We start from the raw sequence: 23,309 nt of genomic DNA, 5'->3' as shown, positions 1-23,309 counted from the left end.
CTAAAACAATGTTTTGGCAATATTTGGAAAACAAAAGAATTCAAATATCACCATACACATATTAAATTTATCTGGGTAGCCACTGACAATACACATTTTGGAATCTATAACTCTTCTTGGAAATGCTCCACTGCAGAGTAAAGGCTGCCACTTCAAGCCAAGGACATTCCAGCTTCACTTGGAATTCCAGGATGTCTTTCACAGAGGACACTGAATCATATGAAGCTTTAATCAGTCCAACAGGCATATAAAATTGTATTTTGTTTGCTCAGGCTTGTGCAAGTTGGAAGAATAGTTTCCATCTCCTTGTTAAAGACCCCACACACCCACTTCACAGTCTGTTTCTGTTGCTCTCCTTTGGGACGAAGTTTCAAAGTATTTCTAGTGATTCTGTAACAGCTTTGTTCCCTATGCCATCCGTCCAATAAACTTGCAAGATTTGTTTTTCTCGCCATGTCCATGTATACATCCAAACTAGACTGTGTTGTTTCTCTGTGTCATATAATATATGTGGGTATATGCATATTTATGTATGTATGTATATATGTCTTTATATTTTTGTCATGTTTATGTAGTGTATATTGGAGGTAGTGAGCCTTTGAGAGCTGTATGCAACGAAATTTCATTTTAATGTATGCTGATTAGTGTACATCTAAAGTGACAATAAAGCTATTCTAAGTCTTCTATGTCTAAGTCTTCTATTGGTGAGAAAACACACAAACAGCAGCAAAAATACCCCACAAAAAACCCCCAAACATTATCTTCTGAGGTTGCCACATATAATTATTCATACAGTATATGAAAATTCTAGAAGACTGGTTATACTCATGAAAGATGCATAATTTACATTTCATATTTGCTACATATCTCCAAATTTTCAAAAAGTCTTCTGCTTTATATCATACATTCATATAGAATCCATGGCCATATTTAAACCCAGAATACCCTTCCAAATATAAACAAAGAACTGAATAAGAGAGTCTCTTTTTTTTACATGCTGCCCTAAGCAGAATTCATTAGTTGAGCTATGCACTTTTCCAAAAAAGATTCAAAAGTGCTTCTAACCACGGGAGAGCACATGGATAGTACTGCCCTGCTGAAAACTTAAAAAACTAGAATTTTTCCAGATTTCCACATGAGCCTGAAAAAGAGGTTGCAGAGGCGCTAAGGCTCAGATTAATTTTAATGAATTCATTCATTAAAGCAGCTGTATTTTTTTCAGCCTCTTGCGGAGGAAGTCTTCTTTAAAACAGGAGGGAGCTGCCATGCTTATGCTAGGTTCAAACCACTTTTTCAAATCATTTCCAAGTGTATAGAACCCTACCCAGCTGCATTCTTCAATGGCCTGAAAATTTGTCACATAGAAGGCAGCAAATCACTCCAGAGGAGAGGACACAAAACAATAGATTGAAGTTGATGGAAACTGTAAATATATTCAAGCACACAGGATAGTATTTTAAAATGATTTCTTCCACCCTTTGCAGCTTGATGATTTTTGCCTTTAATGTTGTTTCTTTTGGACAAGAAAATGAAAACGGGCAGTAATTACACTGGTGGGCATTCAGGGAAGAAAATGCTGCACAGAAAATAAATCCTTTTTTTTTTGTCGTTTAAAAAATAAAGCTTTGAGATAATCAGATCCTGACATCACTGAACAATAATGTTTTGCAGAGCTACAAGGGTTATTATATAAGTTTTAAAAATGGACAGTCCAGGGAACAAACATGTGGTTGGTTTAGAAAAGCCTTGTTCTGCAGAGAATGTCTGGTCTAATATTAGCTTAAGACATGCACATTATTCCAGCTGTTGTGCCTCGCCCGCTTTCCCTGCAGCAGGGGCCTTCTTATCTGCTTCCTAACGCTGAGGAATGTCCTAGCATGCCTCCCGGCCCCAGCCCTGGCTCCATGCCCAGACAGGCTGAGGAAGAAGAAGCACCTCCAGCCCCCAGCTCTGGCTCCATGCCCAGGCAAACGGAGCAACTAGACCCCTCCCCCTCCCCCACAGCATGTGAGCCTGAGGGAGGTCAATTACCAACAGCTGCAGACTGGAGTGACCCTCGCTTCAGGAGATTAGATAAGCGGCGGCAACAGAAGGAAGGGAGGGGCAGGCCGGGATAAGTGCTGAGTCATGGAGCCACACCCCATGGCCTATATAAAGGATCTGCTTTCTGGCATTCTCTGAGTCAGGCAAAGTCTACCTTATCTTGCTGAAATCACTTTCTGGTCTCCTGCCTGCCTTGAGAACTTTGCTAGGACTTTGGCAGAGCTGCAGAGGCACGCCTGATTCGGATTTCCCTGACCTGGCCGTCAGCGGAGGAGTGGGACACGACACCAGCCAAATTCCCAACTGATTTTCTGATTGCCCAATATGATGTTGTATACTAGGGATGTAATGCAAGGAGAAGCCATTCTATAAATTACCGTATTTCTCAACACAAAAGTTTTATGCCACTTTTCATAACTCATCATGCTTCACAATCAGGAGCACCGAACAGTCCAGGAACCATTCGCAAACAATGTGAATTTTGCAAATTCCTGACCTGTTCTTTTTCTAAAATATCATCTGACCTTCCCAAGTTGGTTGTGTCATCTTATTCCAACAAGATGTGCCAAGGCTATCCTAAATTACTTGATGACCCTTCTCTGCACTATTTGGCAATCTGTTTAACATTATATCTTCCTCTTTTCACATATCTCACATTTGTTCTAATTATCTCTTTCATAACCCAGTCTTTGTTTTCACTGACCTGTTCCCTCTGCTTCTGCAATAGCAAAAGGCAGCGACTTAAAAAAATAACAGTTCCAGTGACGTACACAACATTGACCAAAGCTCAGCTTGGAAATAATGTCTGCAGGATGTACCCCAAAGGCAAAGAGATTGGCTTCTCCCAGGAGAAGTGAGGGGAAGATTTAATTTAAAATGCTTTCCTAATCCAGCAGCTCCAGTGTCCCCATGCAAGTCCTATTTGCTAATCTGAAATTATAAATTTTGCAAAGGAGAAGATACTGTCCTTGAAAAGAGTAGGCAAAGTCCACTGAAATTATTAAAACCTAGAAGAGGTGAATGATCACAATTTGTTTTAAAGGATCATCAGCCAGTAAGAATTTGGGAGTGGGAAGTGGGATGAAGCAAGATATTACATACAGGCATAGAAAGGTACTACCAGGAATATGACACAATCGTTCATTGTGTGATTTGACACAAATTCTTAACTGTGTGATTTCTTCCCATAATGCACCATTAAAATGTTCCCAAGTAATTGGCTGCAACAGATATTTGTGAGCAAGAAATATATACTTGCTGCTTATATTTGTACCCAGAAATGTTTTTTTGACCAGCACCTAGAATTATGAATGTAGTAATGAAAACTACCATTAACCATTTATTTTGCCATTTAAAAATGCATATGCTGACTCTCTCACAATGATACCTCATGGTGTACAATCTAGAAAAGAAGAAAATCAAAATCCAAACAATAAAGGTAAAAACAACCACTGTACAAAACCGAAACAAAAATAAGTACCATACATGAGAGCCCGGTGATAACAATGCATTCCTATCATCTATAATTCTGGCCAATGCACTGGAGAAGAGCTTAGTTTTTATGGCTCTATGGCCAACAAGGGTGGGGCCATCCAGACCTGGAGGAGGAGACCTCATTTCAAAGTATAGGTGCAGTAATAGAAAGGGACATCCCCTAGGTTTCGTTACATGGCACTGTACCCTCAGAGATGCGCCCACAAGCATGCCTACTTCATGTGACTTTATAGAAAGATATGGGAAAAGATGGCACTGTAAATAACCCATTCTCGTGCTACTTAGGCCATTATAAGTTGCATACCTGTAATTGCACCTGGAAGCCAGTAGAGTTCATAAATAGCAACTTGCTTTGATGTACCAACACATACTAATTAATATCCCTACTGTTTCATTCTGGACTAGTTGCATCTTCTGGATGTCTTCAAAAATAATCCCATGTAAAGGGCATTGTAGAAATCCAAGTGGTTGAGTAAATTATGAACAGGGCCTTCCTACCCATCCTGACCACAGCTCAGTGGTGAAATCCAATTTTTTTTACTACCGATTCTGTGGGAGTGGCTTGGTGGGCGTGGTGTGACTTGGTAGGCATGGCTTGGTAGGTGTGGCAGGGGAAGGATACTGCAAAATCTCCATTTCCACCCCACTCCAGGGGAAGGACATTGCAAATTCTCCATTCCCTCCCCACTCCTGGGGAAGGATCTTGCAAAATCTCCATTCCCACCCCACTCTGGGGTCAGCCAGAGGTGGTATTTGCCGGTTCTCCAAACTACTCAAAATTTCCTCTGCTGGTTCTCCAGAACCTGTCAGAACGTGCTGGATTTCACCCCGGCCACAGCTGCTACTTGCTTTTCATGCAGGAGTGGACAGCCAAGGAGGATTTCCAAATTTTTGAGAAAGGGGCAAACTACCACTTCTTTCAGAGCCTGTAAAACCATGCCCTCTCCCCCTTTCAAAGACATTTTTTACTACCACACGGACGGATCCAGCTATATGTTGCTCGCCTGGATGTCATGGACCAGCCTGGAGGGGGGGGCATGAAACTAAAACACAAATGGACAAGCTGACAGATCCCTGTCCATCCCCTCAAGGTCAAACTCTTCCCAGGTAACTATTACGCTAGATATGCCTACTTAATATCCAACTCAGAATGAATCTAAATGACCTTGTCCAGGAAGTGCCAAAAATAATCCTCACAGAGGTCTTTCAGTTTCTCCTTATCCAGGAGAGATGGTCACTGAATGGCAATTTGCAGACTCAATAACAGCAGAGAACATTTGATTGCTTTTATGCCAAAGAGCTCTTCAGGATGCACAGAGACAGTACACCTACATGCCTCCAATTCAATCTAAGGCTGTTATTGGCTGCCCATTCCAGTATTGGCTAAGGTCTCTGTAGAATCCGAGCATACCTGAAGAATAACCACAAACTCCTTCTAAAATCCAAAATACACCTGCCGCAGACTAATCCAACAGGTCTTCCTTCCTGCAAGACAGGGTAGACAACTCCAGGATTAACAGTGAGTAATCTATCTATAACAAAGGTATAATAGCAATATCCCCCAACTACAGATCACATTGCCACTGCTCCAAGACAAAAACCAGAACTGGCATGTTACCCGTTGCGTATGTCAGGTATTTGATTATCTAGGGCAAGTCCATATTTGCCATGGAGGCCACGAACAACTGGACTGCTTCCAATTCTATGCCCTAGGAAAGAAAAAATAAGTTTCTGAAGATCACAAGCTTGGAGAATTCTATTGCCAATCCAGCTACGGCATCCAGCATCTTAGATAGAAAAGTAGCTCTGCAACAGGCAGGTTGGTACAGTAGCAGCAATCCCATCTGATCCCTTAGAACCAACTTCAATATCTGCAGAGCAGCAGTTCTGAAAATTCCAAAGGTTTTTTTTGATACATTGGCCATACCCTGCCCATGCCTTGATGTCACAACTGATGTCATACCTAAAACCGAGGGGGTCAAATTTCTGATACAAGCACTCTGTGATGACTCCTCCAGATGCTTTCCCAGATGCCTCTTCAGATGTCATTTTAAAGAAGGATGAACCAGTCTCGGGCACTTGAGGAGGGGAATTGGTCAATGACTCCAAGCAGGTGGCTGAGAGTGATTTGCCTAAAACACAGATGCAGCAGGACAGCCCTGAGGCTTCAGGTGGGAAAAGCACGCAGCTGCAGCCAGTTAGTGATGAAGATGAGGAACTGCCTTCTGCACCTCATTCCAAGAACACATAGGGCAGAGAAAAGGCAGGAGCAGCAAAGGTTCGGCCTGATTACTCATGAGGGGGCAGCCTCACCCCTCTTGATGGGATGCACCAGAAGTTGGTTATTTAGCACAACAGACAGCTGGAGGTGATGCTGGGGATAACATGTACATTTCCTAGCAGTGTGTTTCCTGGTGGTTGTGATTCCAGGCTTGCCTTTGGATCGTGCCTTGTGAACTCTGGACTTTTCTGGCTTCATGAACCCTCTTGTATTATGGATTTAATTTTATCTAGTGGATTCATCTGATTTGGGAAACTTTAAAGTGCCTTGTGGACTCACTGGCCATTGCTTTTGGACTAGCATTGCTCTGTTTTGGGCTTGACTTAATTGGGGCAGTTCAGGGTTTTTAGTGAAAGGAAATGCTGGGGAATATTAATGAGCCCACTAATCCACCGTTACGTATGTGTAAGTGAATGGGACAACACCCCCCTCATCTTTCCCTAATATCCCTAATCAAATCCTAAATGATGGAGGATTTATTATAAGTCAACTTGATAGTGGGTAGTAGCATCTAGGAACCCAAGGTCTTATGGACTGATGACTAGGCACTGGGGCAGAAAAAAAGAAGGGGGCTGGAACAAATGGTTAGCATTAAACACAGAAGCTACATTCCCTGAAAACACTCCATCCCCAGCCTCCTGCCATATCTCCCTTTGCCCTTCACTACCCAAGATGTTATTGTCCCTTTTTCTAGTTATGCCCACTGGGAAAAAAAATGCAGGGGAGGCAGTATAATGTATTTACTTCAGTACCAATTAGCTAGTTTTCCATTCTATTTTTTAAAGGAACCTGGAACAAGGGCAAGCCAAGCCAGGATAAGCATGTAAATGGAATAGAAACTACTGGCAGTTTTTCTTATCCATCCATTCCCCAGGCTTCTCTTCTGTCAGTTACAAGGGTGAGATATTGTGCAGATTTCTCATCCAGAACAAGCCCCAGGAAAATAGTAAGAAGTGTATGGATAGCTATGTTGACTCTAGATCAAGGCAGCTGAAATGGGGCATCAGGCTGGAAAAGCAGCTACAGGATTATGTAAATGTAGTTGCCTATATAAGTTTTTGCTCAGCATGATGAATCAATACCTTTGAAAACGTGAAGACTCGTTAGACTTGAACTCGAGTTCTGATGATTTCATGGATACATCCCTGTATTATAACTGCCTAGAAAGGCAGATGTCTTCTAGGATGGCTTTTAATTTCAAGTGCTAGGAAACGATGCCCTAAGGATCTCAACCACCTAAAAATCTTATGATGACTGAGGTTTTTAAGCTCCATTGACTGACAGTGTCATGATTCCAGAATCTAGAATAAAGTCCAGAATAATCAACACATTAAGTAAGAGATAATGGTTTTTGCCTTGCTTGCTATTTAAATTAGCCAGCTAGCTCTTTATCACTCTTAAGGTTACTAAGTTAAAATGAAGTGGGTACACTACTCAATTAAATGGAGTGTGCGTGCACACGCTTGTCCGCTTCTCACACAAGTGGAGATGCATGCGTGCCTGCCACTTCCATGGCCTGGTTCCAAATGGCTCAAGACCCAATAGTAGGCTGCAGCCTGTTCTAGGAGAAGGCAGCAATAATTGGCAGGGTAGGATATAACCCCCGCCCCCAAGAATCTTATAGATCAGGGGTCCCCAAACCTTGGGTCACAGACCGCTACCAGTCTGAGGACTGTTAGATGCCAGGCCACAATGGGCAAGCCAGCAAAGCTTCATCTGTATTTGCAGCCATTCCTCAGCATTAGCATCACTGCCTCAATGGCACCTCAGATCAGCAGACATTAGATTCTTGTAGAAGTAGAAACCCTGCTGTAAACTGTGCATGCAAGGGATGTAGATTGCACGTTTCCCCACCGCACTCCCCCTGGTTGGTGGAAAAATTGCCTTCCATGAAATTGGTCCCTGATGCCAAAAAGGTTGGGGATAGTTGTCATAGATCTTTGGGGCAACTGCAGTAGGATCAGACCAATGTTCAACCTGGCCCTGCAAACAAGTACTTGGCCTTTAAAAAAGAGATGAATGTGCCTTCTGCAAGTGCTTTAGTGGTGGGAACTTACGTTTCTAGTGGAAAAAGAAGATGAATCTGACTTTCAACCTCATTATTAGGTCAACAAAGGTAATTTTATCATCAGGAATCTGAACCTCCATAGAAAGACCTGTCTCAATCTGGAAAAAAAAAAGGACTTTTCCCCCTCCATTCTAAGTAGGAGGGGAAAAAAGAAGCACATAACTTGATACCTGAGAAAAACCTCCCTTTACAGGAGCTGATTCCTACTTCATTGTTTTAAAAGGATGTGTTTCTGTTGCTGTGGTCAAATAGTATGGGATGGTTGAAATTGTTCTTCTTTTCTCCCTTGAGATTTTTCTGTGCTTCTCAAGCCCATAAGGCAGGGAAGAAGGTGATGGGAGAATGTTCTTTTCTTTTCTAATACCAAAAAAAAAAAAAAAAGAGGTTGGGAGGCTGGGGCATACACAACTCTTTGTAAATCCAACATGCAGATTGCCTTTGTTACGTAGGGAATTATTTTTAAATAAAAGATAACCCTGTGCAAATATTCCTCTATGCAAAGATAGAGTTCTATGAAAACGAGTTCTTAGAAAGCCTGGCCCGGAGCCATCTTTGCATTTCTTTGTTCCCACAGAAACTAACCCAAATGTTATCTGGGCAAAGCAACTTCAGCCTAGCAAGGGATTTCAAGAATTCTATGCTATCTGCAAATGAGTTCATATCTGGGAAAAAGAAATACGATGCAACTGAGCATGTCTGACAAATTGAAAGCTTCCACTGTGCAGCATCTGTAAGGTGCTGGCCTTGAAACTAGGCCTAGTATTCACCTAATTCCACTTCAGGCAAGAAAGCCGGCTGGCCAGTCCCTCTTCTCTCTCAGCTCAACTCACCTCACAGGGTTGTTGTTGTGGTGTTTAAAATTCCTCTGTAACACACAAATGTACACATACGTAACATTTCTACTTAGAACTGTCGTGAATAACTTTAAATTTTTTTGTTTCTATTTTTCTTCAACTTTTTTTGGTTCCTTTTTTATTGTTTCTTTCTTTCTTTATATTAGTTTGCATTAGTTTTTATCTTCTTGTTTAAAAGTTACAAAAAACTATACACCAACCAATACAGTGCAACATTTTATGCATCTAAATAAGTGGATGCAGTTACAACAGGGATCCTCAAAATAAATCATCATTGACTGCCAAGGTTGACTATCCAAAGGGTTGATAAATGTCTGGGGGTCAACAGGTCAATAAATAATGTAAAATTGACTAGAGTTCATTAATCTTTGGGGACTTTATAGCACTCCATGGCAGTCCCTAGTCTTGAAGATGAGTGGCAAGATAGTTTACCCAGGGTTAGTATACCTGTGAAAGTGGCCTTGAATTGTCTTTATCATCTCTGTGTAACTGGCCTCATTTACCAGAATGTTTTGCACTGTGTGTCATTTACCAGCATGTTTTGCACTGAGAACTTTCACCTCTCCCTTGTCTCTATCACCTCCCCTGTCTTAGGAAGGATATACTTACCGGTAGTATTCCTGTTCATCTCCCATCTGACCAATCTCCAACCAAGCATCAGTACCCTTGTGGATGCTCATCAGATGCATCCTTCCCATTAATTATATCATCCAGTTCAGTAAAAACAATGTTAAACCTTGTATTTTTCAAATTTTATAAACCACCATTTTTTGTGAAGTCATTGTTACCCATTATTATATTCTTTCTGTTATTATTCATAGTACTATTGATGAAAATCTTATTTTATTTTTGTATAACAAATACTTGAAGGTCAATGAACAATCTGAAACTTTGTGAAGTGGTCAATGAGTTTGGAACGAAGCCCCCAGAGTTAGAGTCACACAACTTCTTTTCAGTACAATAGAATAAACTACTGTAACACCAAACACTGCAACACCTGTCATGCTCTTTGCGATGAGAACATGTTGCACTAATTCATGTTTTGCTTAATCATAGTCCAATAGGCTATAACTTATGAGCTTTGTAGCAATGCCCCAACAAATAGTTTGCTCTTCTCAAAACAAACCATAGTAGTGATGGCTATCTGATGCAATCAGGCTGTTGAAAAAGCCAGAATGACCAAATATATGCAACAAGAAGGTTTAATCATGCCTGTGTATAAGGTAGCAGTTAAATGACATAGGCATAAAGGATACTTGAGGAAATACTGATGTCTGACGCCCTGATTTAATGCTTCTTAAGTCATCCATGTGCCCAAGCCACAAGAATTTTATCACTGAAAAAATCAGGGTAGCCTTGGAGCCTGCTGAAATGGTCTAGACCTATATGGATGGGAGAGGTGGAACATTTTAATTATTCATTCTACATTATGATTTTGCAACTAGCATTATTGCATGATAAAGAGAACTCTAAACCAATGTCTATAAACCAAGACATTCACAGTGCCAGTTTGTCATATCATCCTTTTCCTTTTGGTTTGGATTTGCTGCTTTCTGTGAACACAGGGTAACCAAAATATTTGTTATGATGCAAGACAATATATTTGTTGGGAGGAAAAGAACAACTAAAATCAATCTAAATCATTGGCCTCTTGCATCATAAAAATACTTGAAGATTCCTTAACAAAGTCACCAACAATGTTTCATCAACCCAAAGTAGAAACCCTGGTGGAATATTATATTTTAATACTTATTGGGTTTGTTTTTTAATGATCAGGTTTTAGTCTACACAATAGCAAATGCCATGAAATAACTAAAGCATAATCTAGCCACACAAAGTGAATATTCAAGTTTGGTTCTTATTTTAAAAGGAAAGTTACATTCTGGGCATCTTTAAATGAAAAGATAGAGTAGTAACTACATAAACAGTAGTTTCTAGATTAATAGATACAATAGTTCTGCACTGTTTTTATTCTTATTACTTTATAAGTAACTCAAGATTGTAAACATACGTAACATTCCTTCCTTCTATTTTCCCCACAATAGCCACAGTGTGAGTGACCGGCCTGAAGTCACCAGCTGACTTTCATGCCTAAGGCAGGACTTAGATTCCTGGTTTCTAGGCCATCACAACACACCAAACTGGCTCTCTGGATTGATCGTATCCTTCAAATACTTGAAAGGATGTTACACAGAAGGTCAGGAGTCAGGACCTATTCTCTACACTCCAAGTGCGGGACTCAGAGTAACGGATGTAAAGAAAGCAAATTGCCATTGACTGCTAGGAAAATGTCCTATCATAAGAACAACTGAATAACACATACTGATAGAATTTAAGGTATTGCAGAATCTAATTTCCTACAAAACGTTGCAGTCTCATATAAAGAAAGTAATGTGACTCACACATTTCTGGGAAATGCCAAGATTGACAGCAATTTCCCTTTCAATGAATCCCAACTGTCTTTAGTCAGTTCATCAACTTTTGTCATACCTGAAACTCATCCGTTGCTGTCAGAGATCATCCATCTTCTTCTTGAGTCACACAAATCCACCCTTCACAGTTTACAATCTGTATATTTTTGGCTCAGCAATGTACAGTAATCCTATCAGCACAATCATCATCAATTTGAGGTGAATTTGAACTGGAGGAATTTCTTCAGTAGTTAAAAAATGTCCATTATGGTGCACTGTTTAAAAGCTGGCTGAGGAATTATGAGAGTTGAAGTCCACAAATCTTAAAGTTGACAAGGTTGGAGACCCCTGGTTTAAAAGACACTGACAAGTACTCACTGGAGGCTTTAACTTCACAAACAGTAAAAACATGTTTTCTCACAGCAACTTTCTGTCTACTGAAGTGAAAGAAATGCTAAAGAACATGTCAGAGCTCTAAAGCATTTGTGGGTAACCTATAACATTGGAAGCATTATCCTTCATTCATTCATTCATTCATTCATTTCAGAGATGAAAGGCTCTGAATAATGGCTACACAAAAATAAACAGGAAGCTCAAACCTTAAGAGTTCATTATGAATGAACAGTAGCCAGTCAAGAAAAAGTGTCTAATGAGTTTAATTAGCTTTTCACACTGTCCCAATTTATACAAGATACAATACCTTACTATTGGATTGTATTTGGCTAAGAGTGATACAGAAAACTCTTATAATGAGACATTTATGCAAATCAGTTAATGTTACCTTGGCCAGTTCTTTTATTCTAGGGGCTCATAACTGCCATTCAAACTTTGGATGGCTTCAGATACTTTGTTACAAATTCTTTTAACAATGGTGTATTGAATAAGCTACAATGCCTGAGTTTACATGATGTTGTGTTTATTTATTTAACAATATTGCTAGGCTGCCCCACTCCAAAGAGATTGTGGGCAGCAAATAAAACAATAGTACAATTCAAATGAACAAATATTACAATTAAAACATCTACCAAAGCCAAGCACCATGAGATTCCCTATTCAGGGACTTGCTTATGAAAAGTAGATCTGCACAGATCTATTGGGAAGGAGGGAGAGAGGAAGCTACTACTGAGAAGTACATCCTATGTCAGTGTTTGTCAATCTTGGCAACTTTAAGATATGTGGACTTCAACTCCCAGAATTCCTGAGCCACCATGCAAGCTGGAGAATTCTGGGAGTTGATATCCACGTATTGTAAAACTACGGAGATTGAGAAATGCTGCCCCATATTCTTTAGAAGGGATGGGTGGTCAGGATGATCCGACCAGGCAGGTCGATTCTATTCTGGCAAGGTGTAGTCATGGATGAGGTAATCCAGTGGTGTGGAGGACTATAAAAATGTGAATCAAGAGATCCGTGAGGCAGAATTTTATGATCACGGAAAATGAAACCCACCCTTTAAACATGTACTCACAATCTTAATTCTGCAGTTTTGCCAAAATTGATCAGTATTAAATTCACCCATATTAAATCATCATGGCTTGTAAAGTATGGCTTGGTATCTATCATGTGAACCAGTTTATTATTTTATGATCTATTCAATAAATGTCTAAAATAAACCATGACCTAGCTTAATATATAAACCTAGCTGATTGTGGGTTGCACAATAATTTTTTTAATGAACTAGGCTTCATTCATTACATTGATTTTAGATGAATGGGAATATTTGTACTCACTGGCCATATTTTTCATGGCATGTAATAGCCATTAAAAAATAAGTTCAGAGTCCTTGCATTACAACTCAGAAGTCTCCTCTTCAATACAGAGTATACATACATAGCAGGGACTGATTTGGTTCATCATCATGCTGACACATGATTTTCTTCATAGTGGTTTGTTCGATCAGTCACACTTGGTTTAGTATTCCAGAAGACATAAACCATACTTTAAAATGCATAATGGCTGGATTGCATTGTGATCTTAAATCCAAAATAAACTTCTTTCTCAATGGCAAGGCCTAAAAATCTGCTATCTCTGGAATAGAGACTTTTACTGCTAGGCCATGCCACATCATCTTGCCAAAGATATGAGTGAATCATGTATTGCTTTTTGATAACATTTATTTGATTACATGCTTATAGACCAATGTACATGATTTATCTTAGAGGAAAATGTATGCTTCAGTAAATACCCTGCCCAGTCTCTGATTGATAATTTGTGCTCTCCCCATCTGCCAATGTATATGCACTTTCAGAAAAGTTTCCCAGCTGCTGCCTTGAAAGATAACACTTATCTAAGGCAGCCCAAAGCTTCTTCCAGTATACACAGGAGAAGAAGTGTGTCTGGGAGTTTTTAGAGAAAGTTCAGTGGTACAATCAAAAGGACTACTTGATGTTTGCATTTTTAACAACCTGAAATCCAGGATCCCATTTTAAGTAAATCTGCAGCAGTGAAGTAAAGTTAGTACCTTTTGTTTACATTTCTTTTTGTCACAAGTTTTTAAAAAGACTAATAAAATAATCCTCTTTAAAAAGAGGCATATTTCAATTGTAGGCTCTGTCCCAATAGCAGAAGTCTGGTGCCAAATGGGTCTCTGAAATGACTTGGCTGGCGAGCTGCAAGTTAGATCAGATAAACCTTTAGACTAATTCTAAAGGTCTCTTTTTATATTCTCTATAACTAGCATCTTCTTTCAATACTTGTTCTTGACATGCTATATTCCAGAGCTTTTTAAAACACAGTGATACATGGACAGGTACAATATTTGAAGCGATAGACATTTAAAATTATAACAAGCTTTAGTTAGCGCCGTGTTGGGCTTAAAAATTCTAACTGTTTCAATCTCATCCTACATATCTAGACAAAAGATAATTAAACAATGAGCTGCCATCACAGATCTAAGTGTAAATATTGCAGTAAGAATTGCTGTAGTACTAGAATAAGAATTGCTGGTGGAAACCAAACAGACATATTTCTTGGCACAATCAACTCTGCTAGCTTGTTTCATATATCAACTTTCACTCCCTCTGGAATTCAGTCCTCTTTGCCCTTACATAAAGTGCTTACACTTACACATTAAATCCTACGGATTATATTTTAACTTTGACCCAGTAGTGTTGGGCTACTGAAGCTGAATTGCCAACAGTGAAATCATAACCCAGTTTTTAATCTTCTAATTTTGAGTAGACAAGTGGATTCTTACACTTGTATGGTATTCTTGAAATTGATTAAGGAAAGAGCTATCAAGCTTGAGGTGTTCTTGGAAATCCAGTTTTCATTTCATTTTGATCTGAATTTTGTGTGTGGTTTGTAAGGAGGAAAAAAAAACTGTACAATACTGATACCTTTACTATGACAGCAAAATTCAGGAAGTGCAATGTTGTTCCTTCATATCCATGAACACAGGAAGTTTGGGTGGGGACAAACAAGGCATTGCTCTCTAGTGGTTCCACTCTTATTTTGCAGAAGTTTTCAAAATTTATGCTGAACAGTGTCTATGAAAATTACTTTGGGTATTTCCAAGATTACATTGCATTTTTGCCAGCCTTGCCCATAGGCTCTGTTGTTGAAAACTACCTTAAATTCATCTTAAGAAAAGCCATCATATAATTTTCTTTATAATGGCACACACAGAAACACATAGGCTAAAAAAAAATTGGATAGGAAACTGCCATAGTTTGTGGGAAGAAAGCAAAGGAACCAGATATAAAATTGCTTCCCAGGCACAGTCATTCTCACTTCTGCCCAAAGTCGAAAGTACATAACCCATTACATCTGAGAGTTTATCAAATCTTTCCAATTTCTCATTTCCACTTTACAGTATCTCTGTCAGGTAGGAAAAATAAGATTCACCCAAAAATCCCATTTATTTCACCCAAGGCTAACCAAATGTTCTGCTCAGAAATAAATCCAGTTGAATTTTCCCCTTTCCTAACAGTTCTTGATTAAAGCTGCAGTTCTTAAGCATACTTCATTGCTAGGCCTTTCCAAGTCAGTGAATATTGCTAAATTTCAAAGTAAAGCATTTGGGACTGACTGCATTGGTATTTTTTGGAAGTTCTCCAAAAATATCCTTTTAAGGAGAGGGTGATAATAATTGTTAGCCTCAAGTAACCAGAGCAAAAAGCACAACTAATACCAGCCTTATGAGAGGGTGTCCCATCAAATCTGGTGGTCACATGGAAAATTGCTTCCTTATCATCTAATGATATAGACCTGATCATAGAGTATCCAGTACTGAGTCCTGGATCAAGACTGGAACAAAAGGTCTTGAAGAAGACACTAATAAAATCTTCCTTACGCTCTCCTAAGTAAATATCTGTGGAATGTCAAACAACTTTATCATACCAAGCAAATATGCAGCCTTCTCTATTGCAGGGTGTAGAGGCCATATGTGCATGAATTCTCACTACTGAGAATGTCCTTACATGCTTTAATGCTTTTGCTGACCACCAAAGATTAAAAAACTTAAGAAGGCTGGCGAGATTCCCTGAAATAACTTCTTGACAATGTCTGCTTGTAGTAAACAGTAAGTGCTTTTTCCTCAAACTGGACCTGATCAGTCACATATGGTCCTTTAAAAAAGGGATTATTTCTCATCAGTGTACTATGATTATATTTGCAACTGAATTGCCCATCAACCAGCAAACAGAAGGAGCAAGAATCACATCAGCACACATGCACAGGTGCTCTTAAACTGATTCAAGGAGCTGAATCCTATAAGCTTGTTGTGAGCCCAAACCATGCACTTTATGATACTTTAATGTGGGAAGTCCAGTTCATAGACTGGGAATAGACAATCAGGTGCTTTACAAAGTTTGCAATCATTGTCTACTCTGGCTAAGCTTTTAGAGCTCTGTTTCTAAAAAGCTAGCAGTTTATCCCTGCCACATACTTCTTCATACTGGGCAATTGTGTAAATAACATTACTCATCTTTTGGGGGAACACCTCAAATGAAAATGGCTGAAAGGAGTTACAGTATAGAGTGGAACAAAACTACTTTTGAGAGCTTAGGAAGATAAAACTGAAAGCTGCGTGGAAATCTCCTCAGTCTGCCAAATAAAAGTTTAGACAGGACAAAAAATATGCAAGAAGCATAAGAGGTATTTTAAGTCTCCATTATTCAGTATTTAAAAATATGAAAACTATTTGTAGGTCTGAAAGAGATGAATTCTGCAGACATACTCATATTTTCTGAGGAGATAAAACTTGCTTAATTTCTGTAAGAGATTTTGATTTGTGATGAGAACTATATTCCATAATAGCTAGTTTTAACAATCTTGTCTAATAATCTTTTCTGCACAATAATTAATTTTCAAGATTATGAATTATATATTTATTTTTTCCAAGAAGGGTGGTTACTCTTATGAGTACAACAGACTGCTCAACCAAACTACTGAATGACAGTGATGCAATTTCTCCCTGATTTTCAGTAGAAAATCGGAGTCTTAAACCTCTCACAAGGAACCCATTCAATATTTTAAAAGTCCAAAGACATCAAAAACAAGCCCAATCCTATATCTTCTGGAGATATGGGTCACATATCATAAATGTCATTTGGTTTTAGTTTAGTGCCAGCTGTGAGTTAGGACAAACCTTGGCTTCATATAGCTATGAACACTGCTATTCCTTTAATTATGTAGCTATGAACTCAATCGTTACTTTAATTTAAAGTATCCTATCTTTACTAGGTCCTAATGCACACATATTCTCTTTCTCTTACAACCACAGAAGCGTAGACAAACTGCTAATTCCACACTGATGCCCCCTGCTATATTTTAACATATTTTAAGATCTTGTTTATATAATGCACATCATGAGGATCAACTAGCAGGGTTTTTCAGCTACAGTTGCCATTAATTTCATCCACTGTTTATGAATTTTAAATATCCAGAACATTTCCTCACATTCATAAATAACATATTCTGATTGGGGGGGGGGGGCCGAAACCTACATTCAAGAGATAGACTTAAGCAAAGTGTACCTATGGAAATACAAAGAGCATAACAAATAGCTTTACCATCTGTGCTTCATCTTAATTATGAATTTCCTTCCACCATTAAAATTGAAAATACATTTCCTTTTATTGCAGCATGTCAAAAACATGCAAGTAAACATCCAATATTTTGTTGTTTGTGCTGCTCATTGGGAAATTACATTTGCATCCCACATATGCAACTTTAAAAAATAAAATGAAGTACTTCATTAGGGATCTCACTCTTCGGGTTCCTAATGTTTGTTACTTGGCTTAGCTTAACTCTTGCTAATACCTCTCTATTCATATTTATATACATGCTTCAGCTTTCATTAAAGACAGTGCAGTGTAAATTGCTGGACTAGGAGTGAGGAGACACAGATTCTAATTCCCCTCAGGCACAGAAACCAGCTGGGTGATCTTGGGACAGTCAGACTCTTCAACAAAATGACTGACACTATCATTGCTACATCATGTATTGACAGCTTCCCTGTAAACCAGAAATGTGCAATACAAAAACAAGCAGACACTACATTTTCAGTGGGCAATACTAGGAAAACAACAACAGTAACAACTTCAGATCTCACCACATTCAGTTCAGGTGCCACATTCTCTTAAAAAATACATTTTTGACAGTGGTGGGTTGCTACCGGTTCGCCCCGGATTGGGCGAATTGGTAGCGGCGGCGGCAGCAGCAGGAGGCTCCGCCAAACCTGCCCAGACGCTTCTGCACATGCCCACAAGCGAATCAGTAGTGACAGTTTTGAAACCCGCCCTTGATTTGCGAGTATTGTATTTAATGTCACACTCCAAGCTTATGCTTTTTGATAACATTACGAGCTACATCTCTAATCATCCCCAGCAACCTAACACCCTGGGAATGACAGAAGTTGTAGTTCAGATGGGCAATGGGCTTGGAGAGGGTGTATATATCAACTGCAGAGGAACCATTTAAGAAGTTTCCAGTTCTGCATTAATGGTACATCATGTAAACTAGGGGTGTCCAACCTTGGCGTCTTGTGGACTTCAACTCCCAGAATTGGCTAGCTGGGGAATTCTGGGAGGTGAAGTCCACAAGTTTTAAAGTTGCCAAGGTTGGACATCCCTGATGTAAGCCATTTCTATCTGCAAAGTCTAATTCAGTCTCCTTTTTCACAAGCTCCAATAGTTCAACAAAGATGAATAAGCAATTCTGGAGAAGAAAACTCCCTAGACCTGACTTTTCCTAGATGTTGGACAGCTGAGGCTGTTTTGATAAGTTTCCACCCTCTGCTTGCTCAGCACTTGCACTCAGTCCTGACAGGTGGAGGAACTAGGAAACAGGTAAACAGATTCTTTTCATTTCTGAGGAAACCCCCCCCCATATCAGACCTGAGATCCTCCATTCCCATCAAAGGCAACAGGAGCTCACCCGTCTTCTTTATAAATTGAGCAGTAACAAAGTATAATAATGATTAAGATGATGACATGGATATCATAAAGATCAATGAAATCACTTGCCTATCACAGTGCAACATGCTTTCTGGTGAATAAAGTAGGTCACAGCTGACATTTCAGGCTGAATAATCTTTCTCCAGAAATGTAGATACAGATAATATATAATATATTAAAATCAGTATGGCTTGCCCAAGGCAATAAAAAGAGTTAGATAACTATTTTTACCTAGGCCAAGCTAATTTAACCACCAAAACTCCTGCCCTCATAATCTTATTAACTGGATTATTGTAACTTGCTTCACTGGGTCCGCCTTAGATAATTCAGAAATTACAAAATGATGCGATCTGCTAAATAGGTACAGTAAATGGGGCTGCTAAGGGAGACCATGATTCTTAAAACTCATAGGCATAGTCCGCCTACGAGGGTGGGGGGAGTGCACTTCAGGGCTGTTTTACTGGCTAAATCCTTAAAAGATCAATTCCAATAACATGGATTAAATCAGATAGATGGGCCTTGCTCACAGTTTTATCTATGGGCTTGGCCCATAGGAGAGGACTTTCTTGGTGATTGCCCCCATTTAATTACACTCTCCTCTTGAACCATAAATATGGCTGGTCCATATACTATAAAACTTCAGGGGAAAGTCCAAAACAGAGTTTTTCTCTCAGCATTTGCTGAAGAATTTAACTCCTGGGCCACAATGTCACCAAGATATTATGGAGTATTTCTAAGGAAGCAATATTCTTATTGGGCTTTCCTCTTTATATGTATTCCAGATTTTGTGAACTTTTCTAAGCTCTTTCTGGTAGGAAAAAAAAGTATGAAATCAATAATAATTAACCCCATAGGCACTATGCTCAAAGAGGTTTTGCCATGATACATTTAATGTGTCAAACGGCATTATTTATGCCATTGTGAATAATGCCCTTCTCTGCATTTTTCAGGAATTATGAATTCAAGATGCTTTTGTGCTTGTCAAGATTCCCTTCTGCAGCTCATTTATAACAAAGGAAACAGAGAAACAACAGAAGACTTCAGAATAAATTTTCTATGGATTGCAGTAGGAACCAATTTCCTATTTGGACCTCTCCCTTATCATAAGAAAGAAAGGTTTTCTTTCATATCCTTTAATTTTATTTATTTATTTTATTTATTTATTTATTTGATTTTTATACCGCCCTTCTCCCGAAGGACTCAGGGTGGTGTACAGGCAAAATAAAACTAACAATACAAAGTACAATTTAAAATGCAATTTAAAAAACTTATTTAAATTAGCCTGAAAATTTAAAATTTACCATACACTAAAAACCCCATTTAAAATTAATAAAAATTAATAATTCTCAAATTGAGAAATATGAGGGAGGGAAAGTCAGAATACTTTGTTCTGTATTTGTAACCCTCCCCTTACACTAGAAGGATCACGCATTCACATCAAACCTTCCAGAGCATTCTATGACAAATGGGCAACTGGTCAGCAGGTTGGAAGCTCACTACATCCAAGAAAAAAATAGAACATCCTGTAATTCCAAAACATAGCCGTGGCCATGGGAGAAAGAGGGAAAAGTTCACATGCAGTTATTTTAGAAGGTGGCAATACTGCCTGGAAACGTAACCAAGAAGCTTCTCAAAAACCAAGCTACAGATCTTGCTAGTAACCTCCAAAATAAATCTGTTATTTTCATAAAAAAGAAAGGCTGAATTCTTGATTAAGATACTTAATGTTTGTTAAATCTACCTCATCTTTCTCTCAAAGCAAAGAGAGACAGATAAACATAGCGGTAAGCTTTTGAGCTATAAAAATATTAAATATAAATAAGTACTGTACCCAGTTCTTTCAAAAGCAATGTGGATGGGACTGATATAGCCATGTCTCATCCAGACACTAACTAACAACCTCAACTTCTCATCTTTGGTTGTTGTGTGAATCTAAGCAAACCGTGTTTAATCAATTAATATCTACCCAAATTTAATAGACACAGTTAATTTACTTGATTTATATTCCTCTGTTGTGAAGAAGGTTGAAGCCTTTTTTATATCTTCCTTTTTGTCTGCAAATGCTTTTGATCCTTTCCCTGGAGGCACTGGAGGAAGAGAAGACAACTGGAGACTCATTTATGTAATGTTATATAATGTTTCTAAGGAAAAAAGTGGAGATGAACAGGCCTAAATTCTCCTCTTTCTGCCATACCATGGTGCCAGGCACAATATGTATCCTGAACTATTCCTGAACTAAAACTGAGTAATTCCACTAAGCAGACATCTAAGTTTTTAAAATTATCCACTAAAATTTGTATTGTATATTTCAGGATATATAGGACTACGATTCAAGGCTCTCTGGGCAAACATGGCAGAAAGCATCAAGGGTGAATAAAGTAAACAGTAAAACTTTAGGAACACTTTAGGATAGCCTCTATATAATCCATATGCACAAACAAATAATTTCCATCATCTATTTATAGCTCCTACTAATGTAATCACTGCAAAATAAAGCCTCTCCTTTAGTTTATGTTTACAATGAAATTACAATGAGAAATTGCAAAGGGAAAGAAACAAACTACCCTTGAAAGAAAGAGAGCACCTATAAACGATGGTTCTTGCTGCCTGCTGGGAAAAGCTTGGAAGCAACCCTCAGATGATTTAGAACAACAAGTATGAAATCTTTTTGTATTCTTGACCTTAACAAAGAACAAAGAATCATGTGCTGTGGGAGAAAACTTCATGTAATAACTTGTGGCATAGATTTGTTTCCTTAAGAGCCTGAATATAATGAACATGAATAGCCTACTCTACAACATTTAATAGGAATCTATCAGTTGGACATTTGGAAGAGCTTTTATTCTTTTACACCTATCTCCCTTTGAGATAAAATAACTACATATCCCATAACCAGATCTGAGGAATGTATGGATACATTCCATTCTCTCCCTTAAATAATACAATGATTCATGTAAGAACAGGAATCATAGCATATATTAAAGCACAGCAAGTAACTTTTTAATATACAGCACTGCACTGGGCATTGCAATGGTCTGACTCAATAATTAAGACTCATCAATTCTTAATAATTATAATGCATAAAATATAATTTGCTTACTTCTGATTTATTAGTCTGTGAACAGATATGTTATGTGGTGTGTAGCATGCGACAGTGTGTACCCAGCCAAACTTGTCTTTTAATAATAAGGTAGGATGACAAGTGTAACCGCAGCTAGTGTGAGCCAAGTATTAAAACAAGTTACCCTTCTGCAAAACCATTTTTCCCCCTCTCCTGAGTTGATCTGGTGTTTTTTTTGGGGGGGGGAAGCACCGGCTTGGTGGATCACAAGCCCTTCATATTTCAGGTAAAGGTACATCAGAATCCTTCCTAAATCGATTCCCTCCCGATGCAACACGCGAGATAGCAACGCATCCTGGATGGGGGGGGGGCTGCCGGATGGTGGTCTTGACAGCGCCCAGGAGCAGGAAAGGGCAGAGAGGGAAACTGCCCCTCAAAGAACAAGGGATTTCACTATTTCCCCCACCCACCCCTACCCGGATAGGAAAGATGACCCCCGCGCTCCCTTACCTAGGCAGGCACCCGAAACAAGGGCTGTAGCCGTCAGGGCTCCGGCCGAAGCGCCATAAATCTTTTTGGCATTCGCCACCAAGAAGGGGGCATGCTCTTGAAGGCAACTGGCCACCCCGACGTGGTAGATCCCGAGGAATCCGCAGCCGGCGAAGGAGATATTCCAGGTAGAGCCCGGCGGGTACATCTCCTCGCCTCCCCGCCACCAGCTAGTCGCACGCCCGGGAGGAGGCGCGTGTGATGGTGGTGGTGGTGGTGGGGAGGGGAGACCACGGCTGGGAACGGGAGAGAGCTCGAACCGAGCAAGGTGTCCGCGGGCAAAGGCGAAGAGGAGGCTCGGAGCAGCTCCCAGAGGCAGCCGCCAGCGGAGTTGCCTGCCCTTCCGGGACTCTTGCTCACCTCACCCTCCGCGCCGGCTTTTTTTTTTTTTTCCCTCCCCCACGGCTCGGTCACCACCCGCCTTTCCCCGGCTCCCTTCGCTCTTCCTCCAATCGCCTTGCGCCTAATCGGCGACTGCTCGCTGAGGAAACGTTATATGAGGTGCGTTGCTGCTTGCGGCGGGGAGGAGGAGGAGGAGGAGGAGCTCGGGGTGGTGACAACCTCCCCTTCCTCAAGCTGGCCAGGGAGCAAACAAACAAGCAGCGCCAGCCCCGGCTAATGGCTGCTGCGTAGGTAAAAACACCACCCAGCCCGGGGCGGAGTCCGGATCCTAGAACTCTGGCAGGAGGAGACGGGGCGAGACAGAGAGTCCTTCGGGGACCCGCCGGTGGGCGGGCACAAGAACGACGCGGGTGGGGTGGATTCTCAGAAAGCCGGGGGCGTTCCGAGCCGGCAGCCAATAACAACCTGTATAACCTCGGAGTCCTGGGGACCCAGATTAAGTTTATTTAAATAGTAAGGGGCGTGCATAAGAGCACAAACGTGCCTACCGTTCCTGTCCTATTGTTTTTCTTTTTCTTCTTCTTATATATATATATATATGCTTATTCCTCCTAATGTTTACTTATATATATGTTTATACACTATATAATCTTTTTTTGTATGATACTTATATAATAAATAAAATGGTACCTTTTGTCTCCTCCCGCTCCTCCCCGGGGCCCTGTTTCCTAACGTTGAACGGCTTCCACTGTTAATGCGCATTGTGACGTCTCTTGCGACGTAGGCGGTGGAAGAGAAAGGGTGCG

General features: G+C 39.9%; 1 protein-coding gene across 3 annotated transcripts in view; it reads right to left on the bottom strand.

The window, feature by feature from the left end:
- PNPLA2 (patatin like phospholipase domain containing 2) overlaps positions 1-22,789 on the bottom strand; it is a 52,550-nt gene extending 29,761 nt beyond the window's left edge. The window contains exons 1-2 of one of the 3 annotated variants that reach the window (XM_058157331.1): positions 22,123-22,789; positions 20,546-20,638 (exon numbers count right to left, since the gene is read on the bottom strand). In XM_058157331.1, the coding sequence (XP_058013314.1) occupies positions 20,546-20,638; positions 22,123-22,309 (280 nt within the window). In that variant the 5' untranslated portion in view covers positions 22,310-22,789. Of the gene's footprint in view, positions 1-20,545; positions 20,639-21,135; positions 21,293-22,122 lie in introns of those variants that run through there. The other 2 variants (XM_058157320.1, XM_058157341.1) reach the window with 2 other exon arrangements.
- Positions 22,790-23,309: the final 520 nt, after the last annotated feature.

Source organism: Ahaetulla prasina, chromosome 1 (assembly GCF_028640845.1).
Source record: "Ahaetulla prasina isolate Xishuangbanna chromosome 1, ASM2864084v1, whole genome shotgun sequence".
Lineage (NCBI taxonomy): Eukaryota > Metazoa > Chordata > Lepidosauria > Squamata > Colubridae > Ahaetulla > Ahaetulla prasina.
The sequence above is the reverse complement of the archived record's forward strand: the minus strand, read 5'-3'. Positions and strand labels throughout refer to the sequence as shown.